The 15154-nt window shown below is 43.2% G+C and overlaps 1 protein-coding gene across 1 annotated transcript in view; it reads left to right on the top strand.

Annotated features, from left to right (window-relative positions):
• The window catches only part of LOC139282364 (integrin alpha-5-like), a 43358-nt gene that overhangs the window by 6416 nt on the left and 21788 nt on the right, over positions 1–15154 (top strand). Inside the window, exons 2-12 of the mRNA XM_070902037.1 lie at positions 2092–2216; positions 4059–4159; positions 4926–5049; positions 6281–6342; positions 6530–6575; positions 6752–6877; positions 8402–8446; positions 8746–8789; positions 8981–9037; positions 13667–13719; positions 14113–14321. Of these exons, the coding sequence (XP_070758138.1) occupies positions 2092–2216; positions 4059–4159; positions 4926–5049; positions 6281–6342; positions 6530–6575; positions 6752–6877; positions 8402–8446; positions 8746–8789; positions 8981–9037; positions 13667–13719; positions 14113–14321 (992 nt within the window). The remainder of the gene's footprint in view (positions 1–2091; positions 2217–4058; positions 4160–4925; positions 5050–6280; positions 6343–6529; positions 6576–6751; positions 6878–8401; positions 8447–8745; positions 8790–8980; positions 9038–13666; positions 13720–14112; positions 14322–15154) is intronic.

Raw genomic sequence — 15154 nt, 5'->3', positions numbered from 1 at the left:
ATGGAACCTCTCCGTTCATTTTCGATTTCTAAGGGGCGCCATCAACAGGCGCAGACCAACATGCCTCTGGATAGACCTACAACCAATCAGAGCAACGAAACGTGACGTAGCGCCGAGCGACGGAAAAATATAAACAGACCACAGCACGCAGAGATGAGTCGTGATGGTGTAGTCAGCAATAGAGAAAACTAACCGTCCAGTTTGTTTAACACTGATGTGGCAGCACATTCAGCAGAACGTTCCACATCAGCGGCAGCCACGGTCTTGGTTGCTCACGAAAATGCCTCAGCGGCGCTCCTCCGTCAGTCATCGTATCAAACCCGCCCCATTTTAGATAAACGGTTGTGATTGGCCTGTCCCCGGGCCAGGTCAGCTGGAAATCTGTCTGAATAGGAGGGGGGGGGGCCAGACGCATCTGCCAGAGCAAATAAAACATGAGCTCTCAGATACGTCTGGTTCCCAGGCTAGGAGAAGTCGGCCTTGGTACTACTTCTTTATACACATTTATTAGAAGGATAAACCCCTTCTGGGTTCTACGAGGACACCTCAAAACAAATCTACGGAGACTGTTGCAAACTACATTGTGAGGACGAAGATTTGTTTCTCAGTTATTCTGATACATCTGCATAATCTAGTATTGGTAATATCAACCGCGGAATAACTACTGTCCTGACCTGTAGGGCGAAACAGTTTATAGAGCGATATAATATTCTCAGGCTGCAATTGTCTTTATTACTGAGTCAATATGGGGCTTTGAAGAAAGTTTGAAAGTAAAGAAGGTTTTGAAAGACCAATAGCACAAAGTTAGTCAAGGAGGAGGTAGTGGTCAGCCATGTCAAAAGCCTCAGTAAGATCTATGAGTATGGCACCTGGAAGCATCTTGTTCTCCAATGGAGAGGATACAATGCAATTCAGTCAAAAATCACCACAAAAGTGATCTCATGACACTTTCCATATAGAGCAGGTCTAGGACCGCGCTCCCCCATCGGTAGATTTTAAAAGAGCAGCGGTGTGTAGGGAAGTTAGTTCTGAAACTAGATTGGTATGGAGATACGATGTGAGAGTCCTTAACATGTTGACTGAAAATGAACTTTTCAGACACTTTTGCTCTACTGTTAATAATGGAAATATGTCTATAGTTGTTGAGATAGAGAGGATCACCACCTTTATGCAATGGCGTAACCTTTCCAAGTTAATTGGATGTCACGTGTGGCTAAAGATGCATCGAATGAGTCAGAGGATACGGCAGAACACGAGAGGCAAGTTTGGTTAATCTCTAAAGCCGTCTGGACCAGCACTGCTAGCTGAGCCAAGATCGCAAATAACCCGCTGAATATCAATCGGACGGATTCTTCTAAAGGACAAGACAACATTTGGAGTTATTCAGTGAAATGTCAGAGTGGGGTAAATCAGAGAATTGTGAGCTGCAGACAGAGGAAAAATCAACGACTTCATTATTAACTCTCTTTATTAGTAGTAGGGCTTTTGGCGGATTTATTGATTATACTGTTGATACTGTTTGGGGTAATTAAAGTCATTAGCTAAACAGTCTTTATAATAATTCGATTAAACGTTTCTTGTTTTGGTTGTGCATTAGATGTTCCAATCAGCAGAGTCCTTCTTTATGTCTGTAGAGAAAGCAAGCCACGAAAACACTTGACACAGTTTGGTCTCCTGTCTGTCCTGTTTAAAGGCATGGTTCGATATTTTGGGGAAATACACTCATTTGCACTGTTGCTAAGAGTTAGATTACAATGGCTAGAGCAGGCTACAGCCTTTACGATATTCTCATCTGACTCACTGGCAAGAAAGTGAAAAAAAATTTATTTCTTTTGTCAAATCCAAAGCATATGCAGGGATCAAGAATCCAACCAATCACTGGCTCCTCATTTACCTTTCATCCTGTTTTTACCCTTCAAATGTTTTGTCCAGATTCATGCTTATTTCATCAGCCGTGTGTATGACAAACATTTGAGAGAAGTTAAATGCACATCATTTTAGGTCAAATAATGTTATTCGTGGTGCGATCTTTTTTTTGGACTCAGTTCTTCACCGCAATGTAAGATTTTCTGTCCCTTTTCTGCTGTCTAGCATCAGCATTTTGATCGGAGCGCCGAAAGCCAACACCAGCCAGCCCAACATCATTGAGGGAGGAGCCGTGTACTTGTGCCCCTGGAGTCAAACCAACTGCACCATTATCAACTTTGACAAGCAAGGTAGGGTGTCTTGTTAAATCTAGATTGACGGCCGGCCTCTTTGTACCCACGCAGATAAAAATGGGATCTGTGAAAAAATCAAGCTCGACATTTTAAAATCCAAGGGAGATCGTTTTCCCGACATCGTTATCACAGCGGTGGTTCGTAACTCACATTGTTCCAGGAAATAAAAATGTCCCTTTCCTCAACAGCGCTGTTAAACAGTTGAGACAGGACCGTGTAGTGCACCCTCAGCTGTCTTTAACCAGCCATAAAAGTGGCTGAGAGAAGCTGTAGGTAGCATCCCGAGTTAAGCGCCGCTGTGTTTGACCCTGAGGTCTGAAGTGCGGCTCTCTGCCGTCTTACAGCTCGTAATCCAATGGCTCTCTGTTTTGATTGAAACCAGCCTTTGATGTCTGTACCGTGTTTTAATGGTGGCTGAGGCGTTCCTCCACGCCGCCCCTCACTAAAGTCTCCATTTTGGGACATGGGACTGTGTTTTGCGGCGTTTTTCGCAGAGCTTTGATTTCCTGCTGGACTCTGGCCCACTGTTGTGAGTGCTCTTTAATTAGGGCAGAGTCATTACGGGGACAAGGACCCCAGAGGACCTAGGCTGCCCCCAGCTCTGCCAGAAAAATAATCACCGCCATCAGAAATGCATGAAGCGATAAGGACCACCGTTTGAGGATCACAGGGTCTCACTTATCGCGCGCTCTGACGTGCTGATATCGAATGGCGGTTTACACAGACTGGGAGCTGCGACCGTGCAAACTCTGCGTACATAAATACACACCTACAAACTGTTTACAAACTCCGTGCAGACAGCCTCTGGAACATGTGACGCATTTGGGTCAGAAAAAAACATGCAGAACCACACTTCACACACATATCTACGGACACATGCTTGCGCCTTTACACTCAGTAGTCTTGCATTTCCCATTACGGGCCTCAGGATTCGTGGTGTGTTTGAGGATACAGCCCAGACTCCATTAACCTAACAGGCACATTGAGTTGCAGCCAGGAGAGTTTAATGTCACCGCTCTGCTAGAGACAGCAGGCACATACAGAGAATAGACCACAGTGAAGCTTGCACAGTTACAAGCACAAACGAAAGTTGAGGATGTCAGGATTTGTTAAATGACTTTTCAGGAATGCTTAACGGCAAAAATGTTTTTTTTTCAGTGTAGGTTGTGAAAAATATCCTGCATGTAGAAGAAATTTGGATCCGACAGCAAATCCCAACATCACAAACGTTTATTTAGCACCTGGATAAGGAACTGAACTGGTTTTCCAAGTCAGAACTTGTTTTCGGAGTGTTCCATAGGACAGTTTTGTGGACCAGGAATAGCAATCAAAGTAGAAATGTTACTTAGTCTTGTTTTTCCAAATGAATTCTTTTAACAGCCAGTTTGATGAAAGCAAAAATCATGGAGGTGTATTGCTGCTGAAGTTGCAAAAGTAAAACCTTTGGCAGGCAACCACACACATCTAGCACCCCCCCCCCCCCCCCCCCCCCTTAGTAGTTCTTCTAAAAACAGATCCTGACAATAAAGTATAGCCGTTTGGGTTACAGTAACAACAAAGTCCAAGCCCTATTTGATGTCTGCCATAGTGTGGAGAATAGATTAAGACGGCAGACCCCGGGAACAAGGCCATAAAATATCCATGTAAAAAGCCAACAACATGTGGAGAACGCTTTCATACGAAGCCCTGACAGCACAAAAACCAAACACCGATGACAGGGGGATCTTTGTTAAAACAGCAATTCCTGACATCACTGAAGTCCCAGTTTCTGAGGAAAGTGTAGCAACTGTAGAGCTGCGTACATCTAAAGCGCGTTTTTTCTCCTCTATGTTCCTCTAGGTGATCGATATTTCTACGTAAATGATGTGAACACTCAGGTCGAGTTCAAGTCCCATCAGTGGTTTGGAGCTACTGTGCGTTCCCATGGTAACAGCATCCTGGTAAGAATGGGTTAGGGTTGCTTGGTCTGTTTGAATAGTTGACCTACATTATGCTGTGTGATTACATGCTATGCAAGCTATTTGTTTCTGAATGTATTTGATCTACTGTTGACAAGGTGTTAGTGCACATTATCACCAAACAACAGACGCTTACAGGAACTTTTCAACAGGGCGCATGGGGACTCCATGTGGGGTTGCTGGATGTACTGTATAGACAGTACATCCCAGACAAAAGGTCATCATCATCATCAGTTGACGATTCATGTAGAAGGCATGGAAATAAAGGAACAGAATTGGTTTCCGTTTGTTGTAAACATTTGCCTCGCTGCCCCACTTTTACAAGGTTAAAGGGTTGCGAAATGAGCGCTAACCCATGAGTGTGGCAAATGACTTCATATACATTTCCCCGCAAATTGAACACAGAGCAGCACACAGCTGCTGCCTGAAAGTGTATAGTAAACTTTTGAGGCCGGCTCCCACTGGACTGGATATTCCATTCTTGAGCAGCGGCTATTTCTAACAACCTGTTATCCCACAAAGTGTACTTGTATTTTTGGTTTTGGTCAAAAAATGACCTCACCCTCCGGACTTACAGAGTATCGTTCTTACTGGTTCCCCATCAGATCACTTCAGCATGTCGAGAAGACTCTAAGGCTCGACAGATGCTAATTGATGTTTGACGGAAGAGCTCAGCAAAGTGTCAATTTAACACCTCTCGGTGGGAAAATGTGGTCAGGAGCTGTCTCTCTGCGTGCGTGTTTTCCAGGCTTGCGCTCCCAGGTATTACTGGAGGACCGAACATGACACACCCTTTGCCGATGTGACGGGAACCTGCTACCTCTCTGTAGACGGCCTCAAAACGTTTGTGGAGTATGCCCCCTGCCGAACAGGTGAGTTACCGCAATGATAGCCGACCTCCTGGAGAGCTCTGGCCAACGTGTCCAACTACAACATTAGCAACATTAGCATTCATTTGTTATCGCGTGTCTGTCCACCTGATCAATGGAAGGCCAATATTAACCCTCCTTTTAGCTCTGTTTTCCCCTACAAACAATATCCAGGTGTTTAGGTGCTAGAAGCTCCACCATGTTCACCAGCTGGTTGATAACTTCGTGGGTTTATCAGACCTTGTTAGTTACTGGAGTGCGGTGCATACTCAACCATACAGTAAATGTGGTAAGACCAGAAAGAGCTAAAAAGGCTTAAAAAAAGCTCTGTCGGGCTGCACTCCTGCAGCGTAATCCACTTCTTCGCTATCCTTCCCGACCAGAGGCTTTCAAACTGTGAGGCACGCCTCCCCTCATGTCCATTGCGCATAAATTACATTACATCACATTACAAACAGGATCTGCGAATTGCTGATTCGGCATACTTTTAATGGTGCCAGTTGTCCAGATTGTGAACAAATGTAGGCTAAAACAACAGGACTCAATTTGTAGGCCACGGCTAACTCCATGGTAACATTATACTTCCTGTTTACATCTCCCAAAGCGCCCCCCCCCCATCAAAGTAAAGCAAAGAATAATAATAGGAGTTACAAAATCAATTAATATCAATATCAATATCAATAATATCTTTTCGCGTTGCACTGTTTTTGACAGTATACTAATGCAATTCTGTGGACGAACAGGAAAAGACTTTTACCTTTCCTATTTGTTTTCTGGCCTTTTTACTGCTGATGTGAAATCATTTTCGTGAAATATTCAGAACACAGCTACCTGCATATCTTAGCTGTCTACAATTTAGGTCAGCTCTTTAAAACTCATCAACAGAGCCGGATAGCCAACACTGTTGACCAGGTAACGCTGAAGCTATGTCCCGCATTTGAGTAGCTAAGATAGTATAGAAAGTGAAAGATCACGTAACGTTATTGGAAACCACTGCAAACCAAAGAACTGGCTGTGGCACTTTGACACATTTGCTCACGCTGAGACTCTTTGTGTTTTCTTCTCTAGTTTTCAAAGCGTCGGTCTGGAATTCGGTTTTGGGTCAATAAACAATTGAAATGTGACAAAAAGTTACGCTGGAGAATGCTGCCCTCAACCGAACAGAATGTTTTTAGTTTTCATGAAACAGAACATTTATATCAGTGTTTCCCATGTTTGGTGCTGTTCATTGCAGAAAGGCATGGACCTGCTGGACAGGGCTATTGTCAGGGGGGATTTAGTGCAGACTTCACCAAGGTAAGAGATAATATTTGGAGTTTTTGCTGGTTTCTACATAATCACATAGTCAGTGTTTCTCTGTTTTGGCTGGTGTAAGCTGCGGGGATTTCACTGTGTACATCAGATTTGCAGAGTTTGTTTGAAACTCATGGTGAAACTGGTGACACACGGACTCCTGAGCTCTGGCTACTGTTGTGTGTTACAGGATGGAAGGGTTGTGCTTGGAGGACCAGGCAGCTTTTACTGGCAAGGTACGCTCCCAAGAATGTGGAACAGCATGGATTTTTAGGAGATATCTCACCAATAGATTTTTCCTTTGAGCGAGTCAGAAGTCTTTTTCAGTGAACAATCTACAGTGGAGTTCCAAAGTCACATGTCTTATTTTAATCTCTGACCTCTAACCCTTTATTGCCCATCCACCCTATAGGTCAGCTGATCTCAGCCACCAGAGAGGAGATTGTGAAGGCCTACTACCCCTCGTACTTTCTGCTGTCAGTTGCGGGGCAGATCCAGACGCGACAGGTGCAGGGGAGCTATGATGACAGTTACCTGGGTGAGGAAGTACACTTGAGGCAAATAGGATCATTTTTGTGATCAAAATTTGTATTCATCAACACTGGAGGTTAGGATGACAGATTGTAATGCTGCTACAGCAGATCATACCTCACAATTAAGGCAGAGCCAAAAGTATGTAGCATCGTCCTAAATACAAATTGGTACAAAATAAAGTGGAGCGAGGACCCTCAACTGCAGCTAGCAGAAATAATCCATATTTATATTTAAAAACGTTTCTTTGTTAGGGGGGGTAGACATGCACGTTTCAGTTCATTCTGTAAGGCGTTCTGGAGTTCAGAGTGCTAAATCTGAATCTGCCCAAGTCCTGGAGGGTGGGAGTATTAGCAGTCATCAGATGTTGTAAATTGGCCAATTGTCACTTCACTTCCGTTAGTGTCCAATCTGAGGTCTGCTTTATGACCCAGATGTCGTCTTGAAGACAGGGTGTTTGGGGAAAGTTCATCTTTGAGTCATAAGAGAGCCTGTTTTCATGACCCGGAGAGGCCATGTGGACCTCATTCATTCCTTTCTCAATGAAGAAGGTAAACTTGGAGTCAGTTCTTTTGTGAAAGATGTAGAAGTATTCAGCGTCATCGTCCTTATCATGCTACACTGGACATGGATCATTTTAACATAAGTATACAGGCATGGTACTTTATCCGCGCATATTATGACATTCATCCACTGCCCGACAAAGGGCTCTTATTTGCCCCTCCAGTCTTTGAAGTTCCTCTTACCTCGCCCCACCCTGGAAGGCACATAAGATAACCCAAAAACGAAAAAAAAAAAGTGAAAAATAGAAAAGTAAATAAATAAAGCATATATGCACATACACACACATATATACCTCGTGGCAGTGCTGGTCAGTCAAACACTAGCTGAGCTTTTAGTCATGTTGCTTAAAATGTAACCCACAGATGAATTGTTTTTACAGAAAAACTGCTCATACTCCCACCTTCCAGGACTTGGGCAGATTCAGATTTAGCACTCTGAACTCCAGAAACCAAGAAACTGACTAATTCCGTTCAGCAATCAATGTTTATTTTTGGAAATGTTCTTATGAGCAGACAAATTATTCATCTGCTGCGTATTTTAAGGTGTGAAATGTCTACCATTGAGCACCAAAGTGACTTAAAGGGGAACTGATTTTACGTCACACAAATGGACACCCGAATCTCTGGCCAAACTGTCAAACGTGGTTGAGTTGTGTTGTCCATTGTCCATTGTGAATATGACAATGTTACAGAAGTGCAATGTTAAATTGGTGGAGGTTATTACGCTAGGGGACACGGCAAATATGTGAAGGCTTGTTCTTTTACCAGTAACCACCAGTACTACCAACAAAAATACACTACTGCTACATGTTGTTACTACTTATCCTTAATGAATTATCCCTACAAAGCTGAAACAGATCCAGGGAACTTAATGTAACGTGATTTCAGTGATGTATTATGTATCATAAAACCTTTTCATTGTATCCACCACTTGTAACCTCATCTTTACTCTTCATTTTTTCCTGCAGGTTACTCTGTGGCGGGCGGCGAGTTCAGTGGGGATGGGGAGGAAGGTGAGGGTCATATTTACAGTACAGAGAGCCAAAAATGCATGGCTGAGTCCAGGGTTTGATGACCCCCCCCTCACGCAACTGTGTGTGTGTGTGTGTGTGTGTGTGTGTGTGTGTGTGTAACAAAAAAGGAATTATTCAGTCTTTCAGGAAGCAAGAACCTTTAGAGATCCCAAATGTGTGTAAACAGTGTTTTTAGTTGGTTGGCCACAAGCTTCATCCAATATTTCAGTTCGTAGTTTTCAGCCTCATCTTGAAATGACCCCTCCCAACCTTTTGCCCCTTGTTTTTCGTTGTTGCAGATTTCATCACAGGAGTTCCAAAAGGACTCATGCTGTATGGTGTAGTAAGGAGTCCCCACATTTTCATTTGACACACTTTTACTGTGCAAATTGTGTACAAAACATATTAAGTATATGCATGCAGTACTCAGACCTGCAGTACTAATTAATACGCTTTAGTAGAATAATCCAATATCATGCATTTTGAACCACAATTTAGAAGTAAAAATGCTTTTTTTTGTCTATCTCAATGTAGGTGTCCATTTTAGATGGAAGGGATCTGAAGTCTCTGCTCAACCTGACAGGGGAACAGGTATGTGCACATCTGGCTGGAGATTTTCTGTGCTAGCCTGGCCCCTATTTTCATATGTGTGGGTGCACATTTAAAGTGGCACGTGTAAAGGAGTGCTGAAGATGAAGGAATTTGCCCCTGGGGGAGGAGGCCTACACCGGGGTCAGAGGTCTAGCTTACAGTATGCACAGCTCGTGGTTTCTAAAAGCTGTAAGTCAAAGACAGAAACCAGCATAGTGTTGTCACTGCACTGATTCAGCAAGCGCTTTTGAAATAATGGAAAGTACTGAAGAGTGGCGGCGCTGGCCGGTCACACACCGGCCGAGCTATTAGTCATGTTGCGTCAAACGTAGCCCACAGATGAATTGTTTTACAAACAAAAAGTCCCTAATTCAGTTCAGCAATGGTGTATTTTTGGTAATGTTCTTTGACTCGTGACATCTGCTGCGCATTTTAAGGTGTGAAATGTCTACCATTGACCACCAACTTCCTGTGTGTGGAACCCCAAAAGTGTTTAATATTAAACAAATAAAGAAGAATGAATCAACAAATTGCACACAGGATGTTCACACGGGACAGACACAGTAGCTAAACCTCTGTGGCTTTTAAGTCTGAGCTTAACAAGGCTGCTCATGCTACCCAGCTAGCGAGGCCGGCTTGTGAGCTTATTACTCAGTGTCCATGCGAAGAGGCCCTTTTAACAGGGGGAAAAGAAAAGGAAGAGCAAAGTTGATCTTTCAAAAAAAAACGCAAAAAAACAAGTTCTTTTGACATACTAAATATCAGATTTACACTGGATCATAAATTATTGAAATTTAAGTTGTCTTTAATCCAATGGTACCAAGCATTTGATAGAACTCCTTATAGTTTTTGATACGGCCATTTCTGTCTCATTCTCTATTTAGTTAGTCACATGGTGTTACTCATTTTATAGATTTTCACAAAAAGACAAGTGGAAATGCAGGTTCCTGTAATCACATGATAATGGGCTGGCACCAAGCAAGTTTTGAAGTTGTAAATTGCAATTTGCTTGAGTTGCTGTTTGCAAACTACTCTATTGTGAAATATTTTACGTGTCACACTTTAAATGCGTTGCCTTCGTGAAGGCATCGTGCGGCTGTTGTTGTTTTCACCTTGTGAGTCCCGGTGTGGTGTGCTACGACCCGGCCTGGGGGAAACCCTGCCGCAACATGAAAAATGAGACTTCCCAGCTCCTGAGAACCACCAGCAACGAAGGATTTGCAGTCCTTTTAAAGGTTTATTTGAATCTTTGAGCTTCAGGGTGGGCTAACAGCAAAACAATAAGCAAAAGGGAACTAGAGTTGAGCAACTTAAACGTACCCACTCAAACAAGGAAAACAAAAGTCACTAACGTAACTCCTAAAAAGGCTTAAACAAACATGCTACCCACTTTTACCCAGCCTGGGCTGTTACATCAAGTAGCAGATGTATTTATATCTCATGCAGAAACATTGTGGCTGGAAGTGGAGAGAAGAGAGTCCGCCGGTTTAAACTTTTTAAACCGCAAACTTGGAGGCTGGCATAACCTACACAGTCGATCATTCACTCAGCCAATCAGCCAAGCTCACCTGCAGCCCATCGCACAAATGCACCACGGCAGAGAGAGAGAGAGAGAGAGAGAGAGATGAAGATCCACAGCAGATGCACAGAAAGTCGGGGGTGGCTTAGAGGGACTGGACAGGGCAGTCAAGGGAACAACTACTGTATATCTGCAACAGTATCCACACATTCAGGAAAAAAAGTTCTTGCCTGGTCTGGGGCGCTGGAAAATCAACAATTGCACTTTTGCCCATCCTACTCGCTTGCCCAAATATATAACCACAGCTTTTTTAACTCACACTTTGCCAGATTTAGCGTTAGAGATCTTTTTAACTCCTTCAATTACACGCTTCCCCTTTGGACACACACATGTATGGCGTGCTTGTGACATAGTCTGGAGCTCGGAGATGAGCTCAACAACTTTGGATCTTTTCTCACCGGAAAAGGGGCACCTCATAGATATGCTCCAGGAAAGACAAGACAGTAACTGCCGTTTGGATACAGTTAGGGTACACAAGGTTGCAAACCCAATACTGTTACGATCAACCGGAGGGAGCCAAGTGTAACATGAAAACAGACTCTACTCCCACCTCGCACATTCATTGACTATAAATTCTAATTTCATGTATGGTACAGAGAACCCATGTCACTCCAATGTCAATACTTTTGTACCTCAACTCATGTAACAACTTACAATCCTCGTCCTTCCACGAGATCGCTGACAGCAACCCGCACAGGTAGCATCCTGGTTTTTGGGCGTATGGTGCCCCATATTCTGTAAGTATATCTGGAGCCTTCGTTTGGATCAGTGCTTTGAGTGCCTCTAATCCTCAGAGAATTCGTCAGTCTTGGCAGGGGAACAGGCTGGAGTAAACACAAACACAACGAACAAAAGAACAAATGCGTGAGCCATCAGTGCAGCTTAAAATCCCCAATCAAACAGATAAAACATTATATGAGATAACAGGACTGCGCATTTATTTGAAAAATTTGGTACAGCTTTCTTATCTCACAACCTTACCGGATGTATCACTTCAATCTGGGCATCCGCGAGCTCAGAACCTGACCGGAAAAATATGTTAGAATTGCTCAAACTCTTTGATGTCTGTGTTACGATCTGAATCAATAAACTCATTGAAGCCTGCATTATACTTGAGGAACCTGCTCCAACTCCACTGCGGAAGGTACTTGAGATTTGCTGGCATCAATTCATTCTGCGGCATTGTGGAGTTTGTCTCGCAAATCTAGGAAAACTGTCGCAATGATTTTCTTCTTTGTGGCGTCCATTTGCTGAGAAAGAGAACAAAACAGGTTTTTATTCACCATCATTTGTAGAAAACAACACAATATGTGTCTGCTTGGTGATTACACATTTGTATTAAGAGTGTAGTAGCTGGACACTTTGGAATGTGTTTTTACTTAAATCGAGTACTTTGGATTTGTATGGATTTTTCTTCACAGCTGGTAAAAAACTCTGTCAATGTACGTATGGGCATGTGAGTATTGTGTTAGGACAAACTCGAAAAAATGTGAACCTGTACTTTAAGTTGGAAATTCCAGCTACGTCATGAGGAAACTGACTTGTCTTTCACTTTCTTCTGTAAATATTGCAAGATGTAAGAGCATGTGACCACGCACACATGGGAAAGCATGTGTCTGTCTGTCTGTCTGTCTGTGTGTGTGTGTGTGTGTGTGTTTTCTGTGTGGGAGGTCATCAGTGACTGCTCAGAGGTGTCAGTCTCAGGGTGGAGGGCGCCGAGTAAACTGTTGAGTCATAGTGAGAGTGATCTGAGGTGAACTCCCGGCTGATTGACTCTCTCAGCTCTCTGTGGGTCAACGCTGGTTCCTCTGTGGGTGTTCGGACTGAGCAGTCAAAGCTGCAAAAACACACCAGAGGGTCTTTGTCCAAGAGGCCCTGCTGATTTGATGAATGAAACCTCAAATTCTGTCACCATTAAAGAATATCTCGGTTCGGCCATGTTTCATTGGCTTAGCGACCCATGTGGTGTCCAAATTGCACTCTTTCCACTAGGTTGGCGATAAAATGATATATGCCGCACTGTTTATACCAAGGTAGCTGTCCATGTAATATCTCTGATGGTATCAGGACCATTGTGGGCAAAGTAGCAAATCGATGAGCCACACTCCTCCGCTTCTGTTTGATTTCAGGAATTTTAATGTCTTGATTTTCCAGGTATTTCATTTCCACTTCCATTTGGTCATTTTATCTTTAAAGTGTTTCTCAGTTCAAAATGTTGGACGCTTATTCATTTCCTGGTATGATAAAGTGATACAGTACATTCATTTCCAAATAAATGTTCAAATATTTTGACTTCTTGCCGTCCTCCGCGTTGGAATTCACAACCGGATGTTACGTAGCTCCCTCACACAAGGAGAAAACATGGCCGACCTGGACAACGAGAAGCTCGAAACGCCTCTTTTTCAGACAAACATAAACGAGGGATGCGCTAAGTGCAGTTCTTGTGACACCATCCATGCTGGAGATGAATGAATGACCTTACGTTTTGGAGCCAATTTTAAGTTTGCAATAGAAAGCAGTGCTCCTGTTGGGTATCACTGTGAATTTGTTTGATTTATGTCGATATGAGCTGTGTTGCACATGTGCGGTACGGGAAGACAACCCTAATATTCAGTTTTGTTTTTCACAAGGGTTTCCAAACTCATTTCGGCGTGGCTGCACTGCAAATCACTTTGAAGTGAGAGTCACCCAAGGATGAAACGTGACCCTAATTTATCATACATGGTATGAAATTCAACCGGAAAAACCAAAGCCCCATGAGAGTTTTCTCTGAGTGAGTTTAAAGGAGTTTGAGCCCCCGATCCCCAGACCCCCTACCTCTCCTCCAGCTTACAGAAGCTCTAACACTGAGCTCCATGAAAAGGGAGAAGAGGGGACCCCGGGGGATTGTGGGATTGAGAGATTGCAGAAGAAAGCTTCTGGGGGTGGTGGTGGTGGTGGTAGTGGTGGAGGGGACACAGGAGAAAAAGGACATGGAGAAAGAAAATGAAAAAGAAAAAGGGATCTCTGCACCGTGGTGTGATTACAGGCTTGTTTGTAATGCGTTCCAGATGGGGTCCTACTTTGGCTACGCAGTGGCAGCCACCGACATCAACAGCGATGGGTGAGTTGACTAAAAGTGAGCGATGAGGTCATTGAAACAGAGACATCAGTGTGACTTTTTGGAGGTTTCCCACGCTTGTGCAGTCACGCTGTCACTCTAATGTGTCATGAACATCTCTGCACTCTCGTTCTGTCAATAGTTCTCCATTGGCCAATTTCACTTCCTTAACCCTGGCAGAAGCACTCTTAGAACTTTTTTTAAAATTGTTTTTAAAGTGTCAGTGTAACCTTTAGATCACTATCTGAACTGATTCTTTTCTGTGGTACACATTATACTTTGCAGCCATGTGAAGTGCGTTCTGTTTGAAAAGGCTTACTGGTAGTTGAACTGTATGTGTCTATATTCATACTCCTCCCCTTTATGTGTCCTCCGCCCCCTTGCTTGCCTGCCCAGTTTGGATGACCTGGTGGTGGGAGCTCCAATGTTCATGCGCCGAGGGTCTGATGGGCGTCTGGAGGAGCTGGGTAAGGTGTACGTGTACCTCCAGAGAGGCCCTCTGCTGCTGGAGCCAAGCCAGTCCCACCTCCTCGGTCAACAGGCCTTCAGCCGGTTCGGCACCTCGCTGGCTCCACTCGGTGATCTCAACCAGGATGGATTCAACGGTAGGTGCGCTACATACACTGTGAGTAAAATGTGAGATAACAATATCAGTAATTGGATAGCAGTGGTTTGTATTATATTCACTTACTATTTATTAAACTGTTCAATATTTTCTAATAAGTCTTTATATGAAGGTCTAATGTATCCAGAAGTGTCTTATACTGGTAGGTGAGGCTAATCTGCATCAAAGGTTTCATCAGTCTTGGCTCAGTGGAGAGTTTTAGTGAGCCACGATGGTTGCAACTAACAATTATTTTTTGTGATTCATCAACATTTGTTAGTTACAGCCTCTCAAATGTGAAGATTTGCTGCAAACTGAATATCTGTAGGTTTTCTGCTGTTGAATGGAAAGAAAAAAAGAAGACATTTGAAGATACCATCTTGAGCCATGGGACATTCCAATGAGAATTTTCACTATTTTCTGACATTTTATTTACAAAATGGTTAATCAAGAAAATAATCAGCATGTTGATGTCTTCAGATTGCTTTTTTTTGTCCAACCGACTGTGTAATACAGAGAAATATTCAATTTACAATAATATAAAGCAGGAGAAGCAGAGAAGCTGGAACTCGTCGATGCTTTGCTTTTTAAAAAAATTGATGAATGCCTCAGTGATCAAAATGGTTGAATTAGTTTTCAGCCAGTCTACTATTCGATTTAATGTTTCAGCACTCGTTTAAACGAGCTCAGATACTGTTCCAAGTGACAAAGATGTCACCAACAACACCAGGTGACTTACTGGCACAGTCAGTGTTTTATTTAATCATGATTCAGCCAAAGCCTGAAGAAGTAAATCACCATAAAACGAAGCAAATGGCCACAAAATAATAACTA

This window comes from Enoplosus armatus, chromosome 3 (genome assembly GCF_043641665.1).
Source record: "Enoplosus armatus isolate fEnoArm2 chromosome 3, fEnoArm2.hap1, whole genome shotgun sequence".
NCBI classification, from domain to species: Eukaryota; Metazoa; Chordata; class Actinopteri; order Centrarchiformes; family Enoplosidae; genus Enoplosus; species Enoplosus armatus.
Note: the sequence above shows the minus strand (reverse complement) of the source record. Positions and strands in the feature narration are given on the sequence as shown.